This window comes from Schistocerca serialis, chromosome 1 (assembly GCF_023864345.2).
Source record: "Schistocerca serialis cubense isolate TAMUIC-IGC-003099 chromosome 1, iqSchSeri2.2, whole genome shotgun sequence".
In the NCBI taxonomy this organism is placed as follows: domain Eukaryota; kingdom Metazoa; phylum Arthropoda; class Insecta; order Orthoptera; family Acrididae; genus Schistocerca; species Schistocerca serialis.
Genome location: NC_064638.1, coordinates 1,255,305,669 through 1,255,320,953, shown reverse-complemented (window position 1 = coordinate 1,255,320,953; position 15,285 = coordinate 1,255,305,669). Strand labels below are relative to the sequence as shown.

The 15,285-nt window shown below is 36.6% G+C and overlaps 1 protein-coding gene across 1 annotated transcript in view; it reads left to right on the top strand.

The window, feature by feature from the left end:
* LOC126456758 (Down syndrome cell adhesion molecule-like protein Dscam2) overlaps positions 1–15,285 on the top strand; it is a 357,859-nt gene that overhangs the window by 306,063 nt on the left and 36,511 nt on the right. Inside the window, exon 29 of the mRNA XM_050092509.1 lies at positions 13,890–14,063. Coding sequence (XP_049948466.1) covers positions 13,890–14,063 — 174 coding nt within the window. The remainder of the gene's footprint in view (positions 1–13,889; positions 14,064–15,285) is intronic.

Sequence of the window (15,285 nt, the reverse complement as noted above, 5' to 3'; positions counted from 1 at the left end):
CATAATATTTGGTTAGCACACTGTATGCCTCCATAGTGAATTTTGGTTACAGGTGCAACCAAATACCTTTTTCTGACAGAATCAAAATACTTACGAAACATTGTACAAAATGCTTTGAAGTGCAGGGAGGTTATGTAGAAAAATAATGTATGTTTCAGTTTTCTATTATTAGAATAAATATTCCTTTTCTCAAAAGTCACATTACTGTTTGACTTCCCCTCATATGTATAAAAGATCATTTTATTTTCAAAGTTCTGTATGATATCTTAGATGACTTTACTTCTAGATGTGGTGTAGGTGGAGATCCTCTCAATAGGCAAAAAATGCTATTTGCCTCATCTGCACGATTTTGTACTTATCTCTGGTACCAATAACTTGTAAATTGCATGTAATTGCCTAGAGTATTTGGTATCTGGCTATATATTCTAATTCATTTGATGTGAATTAACTTATGGTTGGTACCAGTGGACATATCATCAAATATGACAACTCACAGATGGCAGCATGGGCATTACCAGCATAAATTATTGGTGGTGGTGGAGAGGAGGGCTCCTCTATAGATAAGGTATAGATCATAAGAGGGTCTAAACAGAGACCCCATATTAAAAAAAAAGTAACTGAATACCATGATAGGCGTCACAAGGACTAAAAGCACCCTGCTTGCCAACAGCACTTGGCACATCTGGATGGGCATCCGTCCAATTGTTAGCCAGTCCCAGCAGCACTTAGGTCATTTGATGGGAAGTGGTATTACCACTGTGGCAAAGCCGTTGGCATCATTATACCAAAACCAGACTTTAAGTGATGTGATGTGGCATTCGATTGTTAGCTGTCTCCCTCTTGGGCACCCATCCTATGAACTTATGATTTGTGCTTATGTACGTGTAGCAATCAGACGTATGATCACACCGGATCATTGACCAAGTCATAATATGCAAAATCAATAATTCATTGTATATCATGTTGCAGCCATGTGTTTCTTTCACCATGTTATCTAATTTCTACTTTGAAGACCAGTTAATGTCAGGAATATTTGAGACATATGAGGAGTATAAATTACCATTGTCAGAATATGAAGACTTGATGATGACAGATACATTTTAAAAGAATAAAGTGGCTGAACCTCAGATTTTAAGAACTTTTTCTCATTGTTCTTTTATTAAAAGGTGGGAGATGATGGAAATTGGAAGAAAAATGTAATAGGTAGATATAAAATGAGTAAAAACCACTTCAGCTCAGAATAAGGAAAAGGCAAGGTATAACTTCAAAACTAGGGTATTCAAGTGAAAGTTTGATATTGGGAAACTCATTTCATTTGTTCTTAATGGTAGAATACTTTGAATCTTTAGAAATACAGTGTTTCCCTCTTCTTGGCGCATGTATTGTTCTGCCGACACCAAGCTAGGGAGCACCAACTTTTCCTAAATGATTTAAAGTAAATGCTAGGAGATGCCTCATCAATTTGTGTTAATGATACTGCATTCAACTGTGACTGTGATGATCATGCAGTACTCCCCTAGAGCTTGTAACGGAACATATTAAAGACTTTACTTTACCGAAGTATGCGATACCCTCCAAATTCAACCAGTTTAACAAGTATTTATGATTACAGAAAAGTTATTGTGTATGTTAACAATGATTGCATAACATGTCTCCATAAACAGTCAACCCATTAAATTATACTGAATAACTGACCCACACAAAAGTTAATATCACTTGATCACTGATACAGCAAATGCCATCATGTAAAAACGCTAAGTTCATCTTAAATAATTAATATGAAGTACATAGTGGCCAACTTAGGTATTTTGGATCTCCTTGAATAAAAATCACCCAGTGAAACCTATTTGTTCACTAGGAGCGTTTTCACTCAGTATTCACACAATCACTCCTATTTTAGACGAAAACCAATGTAATTCTTAATAATTCATGTTATTTACTTATTTATGCAAATTAGAGAAGTCAATTGACAAACTTCTAAAAAAACCGCCTTTTTGTAACAAAGAATTATTCTGTCAAGTCAACAAATCTGTCTGTCATTTTAATAACATGTTAAATTATGCCACTCGATGCAAATTAATAACTTTTCTGCACAAATTATGATAACAGATGTACATGTGACTTATAAACTATATCTCTTTTTAGTAGTTCTTTGAGAATGTTATAAATACAAGCAGCAAGAAGGGTCGGGGGCGCAGTCGGAATGTCACTTTGGTAAAGTGTGTTTGTGTGTTATTGTTTGAGGTGGATAAACAATGCAAAGAAGATGTAAAGGAAGTACTACTTTGTGTTGTGTCATGGTCTTTGGTGGACAGTGGAATTAAGATGGCCACCAGAGTAATAAATATTTGAAGTTTTTATATTTGTTGGTTTCGCTCGTTCTTTATCATCAAAAGCACATAAAAAACACGGGACCTCATGTTTTTAACCCTAGACAACCAGATTTACAGCCAGCATCAGCATCGAGACACAGCAGCGATCCAACAAGCAGCAGCAATTACTACAATGCATTTTAATGGCGCCAACCTAACATCAAGTGCTAACAAGCTCCGTAAATGGGAGTGAAATAGTGTGATTATAGCAATTAACAATATCTACCACTAGGCAACCATTACAAGCTCTTGAACCATAGTACACCACACAAAACAGTTATTTACTCATTCTACTTAAATCAGTAGACTGGAGTTCTTGTTAACAAATTACCTTATTTTTAGTGTCAGTTACAGAACATACAATGTCTCTTGCGATGTTACCATAAAACAGGTCCATCTAGAGACTTCAGACAAGAGACTGCTTAAAACTGTACATCCAAGCTTGATAGTCTTTACTTCAGTATTTTCCATTAAGCTTCAAGCAATCTTCTGTCTGGGTTATACCTTGCGGCTGCGGTTGGTGATGAGGTCTCTCTGCACTTGCTCTGATGTCACATCATCAGGTGCTGTGCTCCAGTGTCACCTTCCAATAATACCTCAAACAGAATGTGCACAATACCAAACAGAGACAATTACTTGCAATGTGTGTTTGCAGAATAATGTCATATGACATGAATCAGTACCAGAAATAATGCTTTAACTGTACACATTTACTCAGTCATATATGTCATCAAGGCAGCAGTAATTTTAGTATGATACTCGTACATTTGTGCATATTTTAGGATTTTAAGACTCAAAATTTCTGCACCCTTTCATCTGCCGCCCTTATTAATAAGTGAACGTAACTAATTTTTGTGTTTGTAAAACTACATAAACTATCACATTCATTATAGGTTTCTTTTTTATATATGTAACATCTTAATTCCTAGATCCACAACCTACTTAAAAAGAAGTAAATCATAGAATACTCTTTCATTGTGATCTTAGCAAAAAAGTTCTCCTTTTTTTCATAATTATAACTAATGTGTAACTTTATGTTTGTCATAAGTGAATCCCCGTAACTTTTGCTGATTGAGTTAATCGAGTTTATTGCATAAAATGATAATGATATCTTCATCAAAATGTCCAGGTCAGCTATTACAGTTAGCCACTAAGGAGGGTAGTGGAAGGAGTAGTTACTGATTTAGATATCCAGAGACTTGCAAGAATCTGATAGAGACTTATTATCGTAGACTGGCAATTTGTCTGCAAGAAACTTCAAGAGTTTGTGAGGATGTTATGCACTAATAATCCTTAGATATATGTCACCTTGGTTAATGAGCATGAGTAAACTGGCTGGTACTTGTGTCCTTTTCCTCTTGGACACAGAGAATAGTAACATATGTCAGTACATCTGATATTCACTAAACAGAATAGGAATCATCTGGGGACATGTGACACTATAAAACTTACATAAACTAGACTCACTATATCCACCCTGTAGACAAATACAAACTCTCACAGATGTCGATAATCAAGCAAATGTTCCCCTAGAAATCTTATCATACAAGAGTACACAAATTTTTAATTCAGAAAGGCCATATGAATTCTGGACATCATTTTAGGGAAGGACAGTGATGCCTTAGAACATGGCTTAATGCAGGAGAGAGACTTGGTAAGGAGTTATGCTTCTTTGCATCTTATTACTGACAACTGGTCCCTTATGGAAGCACTAAAGGACACATTGGTCCCCAGATCTGAACAGTTTTCCTCCCAGGGCTGTCACTCTACACATCTCTTATAGACAAACCATAAAACACTTCCATCAGATGTAAACCCTTTTAAGGGTACCAAAATGGATTAGTTCTCTGGTCATCCTAAAATAGTGTGTTAAGGTTAACCCTAAAGTCAACACCCACATACATCATGCAATATCAATATTATTGCCGTCTCTTAGCCAAGGCAGATACACAGCGTTATTGTACCAACAAAATGAAAAGCTGGTAGAAATTGGGTAAAGTATTCACCCACTATGCATAAGTGTATATTAGTGCCTGTCCCATAGTCTCCAAAAATATCAGATATGCATTTTTCCTTTCTCTTACAGCTGCAAAAATGCCTGTTTGTTGAATTGTACTGGTGTTCCTATTCTCCACCTCCTTTTATCTCATTCTTTGGTTAACAATTCCTTAATAGTAGTTTCTACTTCCTGTTTTAATATGTTCTCCTTTGGCCAATCAATCCATGTCAGTAATGGTTCTCCTTCTAATTTACTGCCTGTTACCTTGATAGGTGACATTTTTGTAACTGAATGTGGTACTCGTTTAAAACTGCTTCAAGATCCTTGTTCATCTCAACCCACATTGGATATCTATTATACCATAACATTCTGCATTATCTACCTAGTTCCCTCTTAATTCTTTTTGTGGGATGAGCTTGTGTATGGTAACAGGATATTAAAATATGAGTATCATTTTCGCATGCTAGCAGTTCTCTGAATTTTCCGGCACTCAATTGTGCTCCATTATCAGACAGAAGTTTACTGGGCTTCCCTATATTTTTAAAATAGTGGTCCCTTAATTTAGAATCACCACACAGGTTGTAACTTCCATCATCAGATATAATGTTACTACCTTAGACCATCATTCAACCACAAGAATGCCTGTCATCCCTCTCCACCGTCTAGCTAGTGGTCCACAGCCACTAACTCCCAGGGGCATTAGGTATTATTGGGCATAACAGTGAATGTGTTCCACTTGTTGCTGATTCTACCATCTGACATACAATATAGTGTCTAACAAGGGAACCTCCCCATCGCACCCCCCTCAGATTTAGTTATAAGTTGGCACGGTGGATAGGCCTTGAAAAACTGAACACAGATCAATCGAGAAAACAGGAAGAAGTTGTGTGGAACTATGAAAAAATAAGCAAAATATACAAACTGAGTAGTCCATGCACCAGATAGGCAACAACAAGGAGAGAGCAAGCTCAGGAGTACCGTGGCCCCGTGGTTAGCGTGAGCAGCTGCAGGACGAAAGGTCGTTGGTTCAAGCCTTCCCTCGAGTGAAAAGTTTAACTTTTTATTTTCAGTTTATGAAACAAACGCTTATATTTTCATCAATTTTTTTGGGAGTGATTATCACATCCACAAGAAAACCTAAATCGGACAAGGTAGAAGAATCTTTTTGGCCATTCGCCAAGTGTACAAGTTAGGTGGGTCGACAACATATTCCTGTCATGTGACGCACATGCCGTCACCAGTGTCGTATAGAATATATGAGACGTGTTTTCCTGTGGAGGAATCAGTTGACCTATGACCTTACGATCAAATGTTTTTGGTTCCCATTGGAGAGGCACGTCCTTTCGTCTATTAATTGCACGGTTTTGCGGTGTGGTCGCAAAACACAGACACTAAACTTATTACAGTGAACAGAGATGTCAATCAACGAACGGACACATCATAACTTTGCGAAAATAAAGAAAGTAAACTTTTCATCCGAGGGAAGACTTGAACCAAGGACCTCTCATTCCGCAGCTGCTCACGCTAACCACGAGACCACGGCACTCCTGAGCTCACACTATCCTTTATGTTGCCTATCTTGCACATGGACTACTCAGTTTGTATATTTTGCTTATTTTTTCATAGTTCCACACAACTTCTTCCTGTTTTCTCAATTGATCTGTGTTCAGTTTTTCAGGGCCCATCCACTGTGCCAACTTATAACTAAATCTGAGGGGGGTGCGATGGGGAGCTTCCCTTGTAAGTAATTTTTTTTCTTGTCTCTACATATTCTTAAAGTGATAATATTTTTTGTGTGCAATGTACACTTCTTTCTTCTGAAATGTGCACATCACAGTTGTGTGTACCATTCTAATAGATGTACTGCAGATTGTGGCATGCACAGCACCCAGTTGTTCATTCTATTATTCTTATAGAATAACACACACTTTTGTATTTTCCACTTATCATCTTCTTGTGATCTTGTATTTTCAATTTTCTCAGTATGAGCCCCCAAGAATATCCTTCTCTCACCTTAGTTGCTATATTGTTTGCTAATTGTCCTATCTCCCAGTGGTTTTTACAGTGATACCCCTGTTTTACATTTTCATGTGGCCGATACTTTAAAAAATGCAAAACTGAAGAAAATGCTGAGTCGAGGAAAACTTTAAAACTCCCAAAATATGAGCAAAAAAATATGTAATTGGCATATGTGATTAAAAATTGTAATCCTCATCAGTTCATTACAATCTGTACAAATGAAAAATTAAATGTACAGTGCAGTATTTATACAATAATTTGTGGTAATGAATTTCATTAGTTCTGAAAAAATCACAGATAAGTAACAGCAAGTAAAAACTCAGTAAAATATTGAAATTGATATCTGGGTACAAGGTAATCAAGATATTTTCCAACATGCTACAACCACAGATTTAAACACGAGTTTTTGAGAACTCTTTCCTTCGTCCTCACCCAGAAAAAAGCAACAATTGATGAACATGGCGAATTAAACTGAAAACTATGGATTACAGTGAAAGGCATCAGAATCTAAAGACACATACACACTGAGCTTGAAACATACTTTCAAAACATGTTTCCAGATATTTGACTGGGACACTGTTTGGAAGCATGTTTTCTTAATGCACAGAAACATCTGTCCGTATCCATGTTGGTACAGACCAAAGGAAACAGTGATTCAGGGCAGCTACGCTGTCACCACCATACAGCACTAGTGTATGTTTATATGTCGCATTGCATCATTTGTTGTGTAGAGTTGTTAGATTTTTTGTTTTTCCTTGCTGTATTAAGATTTTCTGAAAAAAATGTAGTGAAAGAGGTAGCAGACAGTTGAGTTGTTATCTGTGTACAAGGCTGAGGGTTGCTTGTGGAATGTATGAAGCAAGCAGTTCAGGAATAGCAATGAAACACAAGACCCACTGCACAACACTGCTGCTACATCTGGTGGAATACTGACAAAGACTGCATAGAAAAGAAAATAAGGTCATTTATCATAGCTTGCTTCAAAATGCAAACTGAATACTTGAGGCTCTGGAATGAATCTCACGTTACCAAAAAACTGGGACTAACAGCTTGTCTGGTACCAATTCCTTTCCTGAAATTTTTGTCTTTGTTTAAAAAAATATTGATACCATATTTGCCAGAAATTCAAAATCATTAGTTGATACCAAAGTGAAATTATGGAATCTAGAGCTGTCTTCGTTATTCAGTTCCCATATGTGGCAAGTTTTTCCCACCAGTCCATCTATAGTGTTTTCACTCACAGACAATGATGACTGTGTGCAAAGCAGCAAATTGATTTCATACAGTAACTAATCTGATGTTATCAACCATTACCAAGTACTCCACAAACTATCCCTCATCAAAATAATATCATAGTTTTAAAACCAATTATGGAATTTTTTGATAACTGCAACCTTCTTCTGTGAAATTTTGAAACACTGAGAAAAGGGTGTATGGTCTTCAGGTTAAAAGTAATGATAAACAAATAAATGAACAAAGAATGATGATGCCTTTCATTTTGTTTTTGTTAATCTTCAAGTATTAATAATGCAGCAGCATGCATTTCTGCTTCCTCACCTCTGGACATGATGTGGCAGACAATACAAAATCAATACAACAAATAGCTTTGCAGATGATGCAAATAGACTGAGAAATGCTTGCTACTAGTGTGTACAGAAACAGAGACAAGAAAAAAGTTGGGAACAGATGCAAAACACTGCAGGAAACAACGTTTCCAACTGAAAAGTGTTTCCACTGGCAATGTGGATGTGGCTTAACATGTGGGGGAGGGTGTTTTTCTTCTCTAGTCAATGGTGGCGCAGCATATTCTGGTGATACATGAGCTGTAACTTCTAGTGTACTGCTTGTTAACTTTTCTGTGTTTGTTGCGTTGGGTAGCTGAACTGGAGCATTCTGCAGTATTACCAATGTGCGCTGTTTGTGTTTCGAACACATTGCTTATTCTGGTGTAAACACAGCAAATTTTGTGAAAGCACCTGTATACGGAAAAGTTTTCCTTCATATCCGAATGAATATGAAATAAAGTTAAGCCTGGTGTGATTCCAGTGTTTCTCTGTCCCAGCAATCCATTACATTTATAACTCTCCGTCTGTGTAATAAAACATGACGAAAATGTTTTTGTGAAGTTTGCAATGTATGTCGTTTAACACAAGAAAAACAATGTTCAGTATACCATGTTTTACCACAATACAGCATAAAAAATATTCTCCTCCATTTTTATACATAACTCGTGTAATCTGAGGTACTGTTTCTTGATGCTGCTGTAGTTTCATTTTGATGTTACTGCATTTTCACATAGAAATCATGTAATAGTTAAAATAAGTTTCAGTGCTATCTGTTTACAATAGATTTTATTTCACACACTAGGTGTTCATTGGCGAACGTACACTGTAAAACTCACAAAGTCTGATTACATACTGTTGATACAAAATTTGGTCTAAGATTGAAATATGGCAGCGAACAAATCACCTCTATTTGTATAGTTTTAAACCATTATTGTCATTCGTCCACGAGACACAGAGGGCCATAGATATGGGTTCACAGGTAGATGCCATGTTTCTTGATTTCCGCAAGGCGTTCGATACAGTTCCCCACAGTCGTTTAATGAACAAAGTAAGAGCATATGGATATCAGACTAATTGTGTGATTGGATTGAAGAGTTCCTAGATAACACAACACAGCATGTCATTCTCAATGGAGAAAAGTCATCCGAAGTAAGAGTGATTTCAGGTGTGCCGCAGGGGAGTGTCATAGGACCGTTGCTATTCACAATATACATAAATGACCTTGTGGATGACATCGGAAGTTCACTGAGGCTTTTTGCAGATGATGCAGTGGTGTATTGAGAGGTTGTAACAAACGAAAATTGTACTGAAATGCAGGAGGATTTGCAGCGAATTGACGCATGGTGCAGGGATTGGCATTTCAATCTCAATGTAGACAAGTGTAATGTGCTGTGAATACATAGAAAGAAAGATCCCTTATCATTTAGCTACAAAATAGAAGGTCAGCAACTGGAAGCAGTTAATTCCATAAATTATCTGGGAGTACGCATTAGGAGTGATTTAAAATGGAATGATCATATAAAGTTGATCGTCGGTAAAGCAGATGCCAGACTGAGATTCATTGGAAGAATCCTAAGGAAATGCAATCCAAAAACAAAGGAAGTAGGTTACAGTACACTTGTTCGCCCACTGCTTGAATACTGCTCAGCAGTGTGGGATCCGTACCAGATAAGGTTGATAGAAGAGATAGAGAAGATCCAACGGAGAGCAGCGCGCTTCGTTACAGGATCATTTGGTAATCGCAAAAGCGTTACGGAGATGATAGATAAACTCCAGCGGAAGATTCTGCAGGAGAGAGGCTCAGTAGCTCGGTACGGGCTTTTGTTAAAGTTTTGAGAACATACCTTCACCGAAGAGTCAAGCAGTATATTTCTCCCTCCTACGTGTATCTCGCGAAGAGACCATGAGGATAAAATCAGAGAGATTAGAGCCCACACAGAAGCATACCGACAATCCTTCTTTCCATGAACAATACGAGACTGGAATAGAAGGGAGAACCGATAGAGGTACTCAGGGTACCCTCCGCCACACACTGTCAGGTGGCTTGCGGAGTATGGATGTAGATGTAGATGTTACATATTGAATTTTGCATATATACAAATAAAGTTTTTACATACATCTTCCCAAATTACATAGAAATTTGCATAGCATAAAAGTGAATAATTTCATACAAATACAAGAAAGAATCTGTTTCTATTAAGACTATAAATTACATGTTTTATCATTGCAACAATATATTTTGTTAATGTGCATATAGTGTTTTTCTGACTTCTTTGAAAATCGTGCTATCATTTTCAGGTGAACAGAGTGATTAGTTTTATTGAATGAAAGACCTAGATGCAGCTAATTAATTCTTGTACAAGTAAAATTTTACATTTCTATATGGTGATAATTACAGTTCTACTTACTAACACCAATTAAAACAGGATATGCTTGATTCTGACAGAAAAATCATTGTGTCTTATTTTTTTTAGGGATACAAACATTTTCTGGTTTCAAAACATAAAAATAGCTGTCTCTCTATCTCTTGGAAATATTGTAACTTTAATCATTAATTACTCCATAATTACAATAGCAAAATCATTCCTCCCATGTTCCTAAAATTTGTATTGTGTGTAAATTATGCTGGTACATTAGTTTTCAATTCAACATGTTTCCTTCATTCGATTTTCTGGTGAGGCCCAATGTAAAAATTGTCAAAAACAAAAGTTTAAATTAGTGTAAATTACTAATATTATATATACGCCCTCTTCAGGAGAGTGGAGATGAGATTGAAATAGGATATAGGGTCCCAAGATGTTGTGGTATTACATCTGCCATCACAATACATTAAACACAATTGAGGACTCCAACAAAGACGAACAAGCCATTGCACAACTGTTCACTGAACACCTCCTGTTAATCGTGGAGCCACACATAGCAGATGAAGTAGCCAATGTTGGCTGTAGTTGGTAGAGGAACAATACATTCTGCATTCTGTCGATAGGCTTCAAGCACAACTACTGTAAGTAAAATTAATACGTGGTAGTGAAGGGTGTACAGGGTATTACTATATAAACGGAACCTCAGTGGAAGCTGAGGTCACTCCATTTACTATACACCAATCACATCAGCCATATTTTGGAAGTAGCTGCCTAGTAACCTTGCTGTTTTTCACTCTGTATGTTAGAACCCACTGCATTAGTGTGACATCACCCGCTACTGGCTGCAGATGGAAAACAAACACCCGAGATATTATAAACATCCAAGATGTTGTAATCCAGCAGTTTTCACCATACTGCACAGTTTTCAGTTTAGGCTGCAAATTTGTGCTGTTTTTGAGGAGAACATAAAATGAAAAAACCTTCAAACTGCTTGTTTTGAGGTATAGTTTATGGCAGTGGTGTGTAGGGAAATGGCTCATTAACCTTGTACATCATTAGGAAAAGCAATAGTCTTTTCATTTACATACCCTGCAGTATTATTAGTGGGAAAACTCACTTTTTTCCTGGAAGGCCTATCATATAACGTTAAATTTTGAAATTTCTTTCTTGTTGTTGAAACTTTTACCTAGAAGGAGAAGAATGAGATCCTCACACTGACTTTGATTTATAGCTTTTGTGCCTGTTAACAATCCAGTGATTAAGGAATTTCAAATGTTTTATAGGCTAAGGCCTGTAAACTTATGTAGTGTGGTATGGTGGCTGTGCCGGCTGTTGGGTGATGTAACAAGTTGCCAACAAATAAGAGTTCACTAACTGGTAATGATTGTTTCCTATATTCTGGCCAAGCTTATTCTTCGAGACTCGGTGTTTGAATTTAATAGTTGATGGTCAATCTCATTGCTGACTACAGTACATCAGACATCAGTACACTCAAAAAGATGAGACCAAGTTATAAGTGGCACAAGAAAATGTGGCAGCTGGTCCCCTTCATCATGTATTGGCTTGGTTTGGAACACTTCGCATCGACTGGCTTGTTTTTCCATTGTTGCTGCAACCAAGCAGTAGTTGTGTTGTAACTGTGCAGTGACACTATATGTTGCAAGTTGTGCTGGCAATGCAATTCATGAATTGTGTAAGTATTTCCTCTCTCATGTCTCTGCAATGGCTTAAAATATTCCCTTAACTCTGCCACCACCTGCAGTGTGAACCATCTGTCTTCCGTGCAGCTTTATAACTCCTTCAGTCACATCAAATGTCAGTAGGAAAAAAGCAGACGAAGTCAAGCAAGACATTGAACAAGAGTGTAGAATTGAGGTAAACCATACTAGGAAGAAACATAAAATCAGGGAATTTTTAGCTTTGATCTTATGGGTTTTCCACAGGGGCTATGAATTTATGGTGTGGAATCACAAAAACTGTAAAATCAGAGACTATAAAATTGAAGTTTCACTGTATTATTTTATAGGAAGCAGACACTTTTATATTTCTGGCTGTTCCATACATTGGTAATCATGATAACATATTTAGTACCGGTACTGAATGTTGTTGTGACCTTTTACAATATACTCTATAGTAAACTTAAATTTCTGTAAAAATAAAACCCATAATCTTAGTCTGCTATGTAATAATCTGCTTCCTAATAAAAAGGATATTGCACTGTGGTTACTAAGTATTGTTGTCTCATTCCCAGCTAATAAATATTTAAATTTCTTAAAACACCATACTATTGCTAATGTTTCCTTCTCCTTATAGAATGATTCTTTTCTTGCTATAGTAACATTTTACTCACATAAGCTGTTGACCTATGTTCATTATTAATTTGCTGGAAAATCTGACAATCCAAACCATAATTTGACGCATCTGCTGCTAAGTGAAATGGGTACGTAAAATGTGGTTTGTGTAAGTAATTGCACATGCAAGAAACTGTCTTTAGTTATTTTGAATTCTGTTTCACATTGTTGCATCCATTTCCAGTGTGTGTTTTCTTTCAGTAATGCTAATAAATTTGGCCTGTTCAAAACTGAATTTGCCATGAACTTACGGTAAAATCCTATCATTCCTAAGTATGATTATATTTTCTTTTTAATTTTTTGTGTTCTTTTTTTCATTTGGTGCAGGACTACTTTTATGGTATCCAACCAACTTGGATCAGGCTTATACTTTGTGTCTTATAATATATCCTAGGAATTTTAGTTCCTCCTAGCCAAACTGAGATTTTGACCTTGTCCTATAGCTTTTTTTAGTACTTGTATAAAAGCAAACACAGATGCATGTAAACCGGAAGGTAGTACTTTGAATTGATAGCACCTCCCTTCAAAAAGATATGATGTACAATATTTTCAAGGAATCTTCTGTCTGCTGTACTCCTTGGAGCTGTGGTTGGCAATGAGGTATTCTGCACTTGCTCTGATGTCACAACATCAGCTACTGCTCCCAATGCCACCCATATACCAACGAATAACTTCAACAGAGTGCACAAAATCAAATAGAGACAAATACCTACAATATGTAAATGAAACATGAGTTTGCATAATAACACCATATAACATGAATCAGTACCATGAATAATGCTGTGACTCTACATGTTTACTCATTAACATACATCACGAGGGGAGCAGTAATTTTAGCATGATACATATATGCATATTTCAGTAATGTAAGTCTCAAAATGTCTGCACTCATTTAGCGCCTCTCTGGAGGATATGGCCAATATCCTTTCCCATCCAAGCTTTTTCTCTGTCCCTAAGGTCCTCATCATTGACAGGATGTTAAATCCTAACCTTTCTTTTGATCTGTCATCTATCATGTCTTGTAGGCTTCTCTTTATTATTGCTATTTTTTTGTAGATTCTTTCCACAGTTTTTTTATTGTTATTTATTGTTAAAGCTTCGTTTTGTAGCAGTTCATATCATGTAAGTTGCCACTGCATTGTAATAACTGTCTCTTATTGTTAGACTGTGTTAGAGTTAATGGAGGCGGACTTCCACTGATAGAATAAATTTCTCTGCAGCAGGGAGCGGCCATGAATCAGTACTGTCATCCAGTCTGCGCAGGCATATCAACATGAAGCAGCATCACAGAAAGCCCAGCACATGTCATAACTCAGAATCTGACACAAGTGGTAGCCCATCAGCAGTAAGCAGCTATAGGGTACCTACGAAACCGGCTGCTTCTAGGAGTCTTGGTATGTATGTTAAACATTCACTCCATAAGATTTATGTATTCTTCCTTCTGTAACTGGTCATTTTTTTGCATGTTATTTGTAGTAGATTCACTTGCAATGAAAGTTATGTATCCTGAAGTAACCATCTTTACATCATATAATTAAAATATGAGCATGCCATATTAACCCACTACATTCTCAGACTGTACCACCATTTACAGCAAGGAAATGTAACTTTTATGGTGTGATCAACAAGTTTATAAGATAGTTGTTACAGTGGTTACCCCAGAGCTTCTGTGTTGTTAAATGCTAGCCAGTATTACCCTCCAGCACAGTAAAAACAGTTACCTTGTACCTAAAGATAGTATACTGAGATCTAAAATATAATTAAATGGTTCATGCTGGAATGTGAGGAAACACTATTTGTCAGTTGAAATTAGGTTTAGGAGCTGCTGTAAAGAGGGAATAATGTGCAGTACCTACACAAACATTTTCAGTCACTACTCTAAATATATTCTTTGTGACATCAGACTACATACAGCTGTTCAACACTAATATTTTCAGAACCATTAAGGATGATATTATAATTTTGTTTTCACCCTGATGAGTTGTGAGAAAGTCCTCATGAATGACCTATAGCATGTTTTTAGCTATATTAGTTATGGAGATAACAACTTCACTTTTTCAAACATAGGTATAGTAATTTCTGTTGCTTGCATTGTAGTCCTAAAAGAGGAGAATTGAATGATGCTTTGCTCTTCAAAATCCAGTTACCATTTTTGGAGTAATTACGGTATTTATAACATAGGATGTATCCTATTTTGAACATGAAAATGATTGCTATCTTAAGTGGACGTTTGCAACTTCATACCAAAATAAAAATAAAAAAGTGTTATATCAGAAAAGTAGGAAACAACATGTGCACTGTCATAGTATCAGTTGGGGTAAGATTTGTACACCACATAAAATTATGTACAAGCATTTAAACACACGGACTTACTTTTTATTACTCACTGTGCAAAATAGGCTCTTTGTAAACAACATAAAATAACAAGGCACTGAGAGCAACTTTGTACCAGCAGTAACACATACTATGGTTGATTGCTGGGTCAAATATTCCCATACAGCCCAACCCCCTTATAACTCGGAGCACATGGAATGTAAGGAAGTTTAAAGTTTATTTGATGGCTGGTTCCTGTGCAAACTGCTGGCTGTGGTGTTTGGTGCAGCTGCTGGCTGTGGT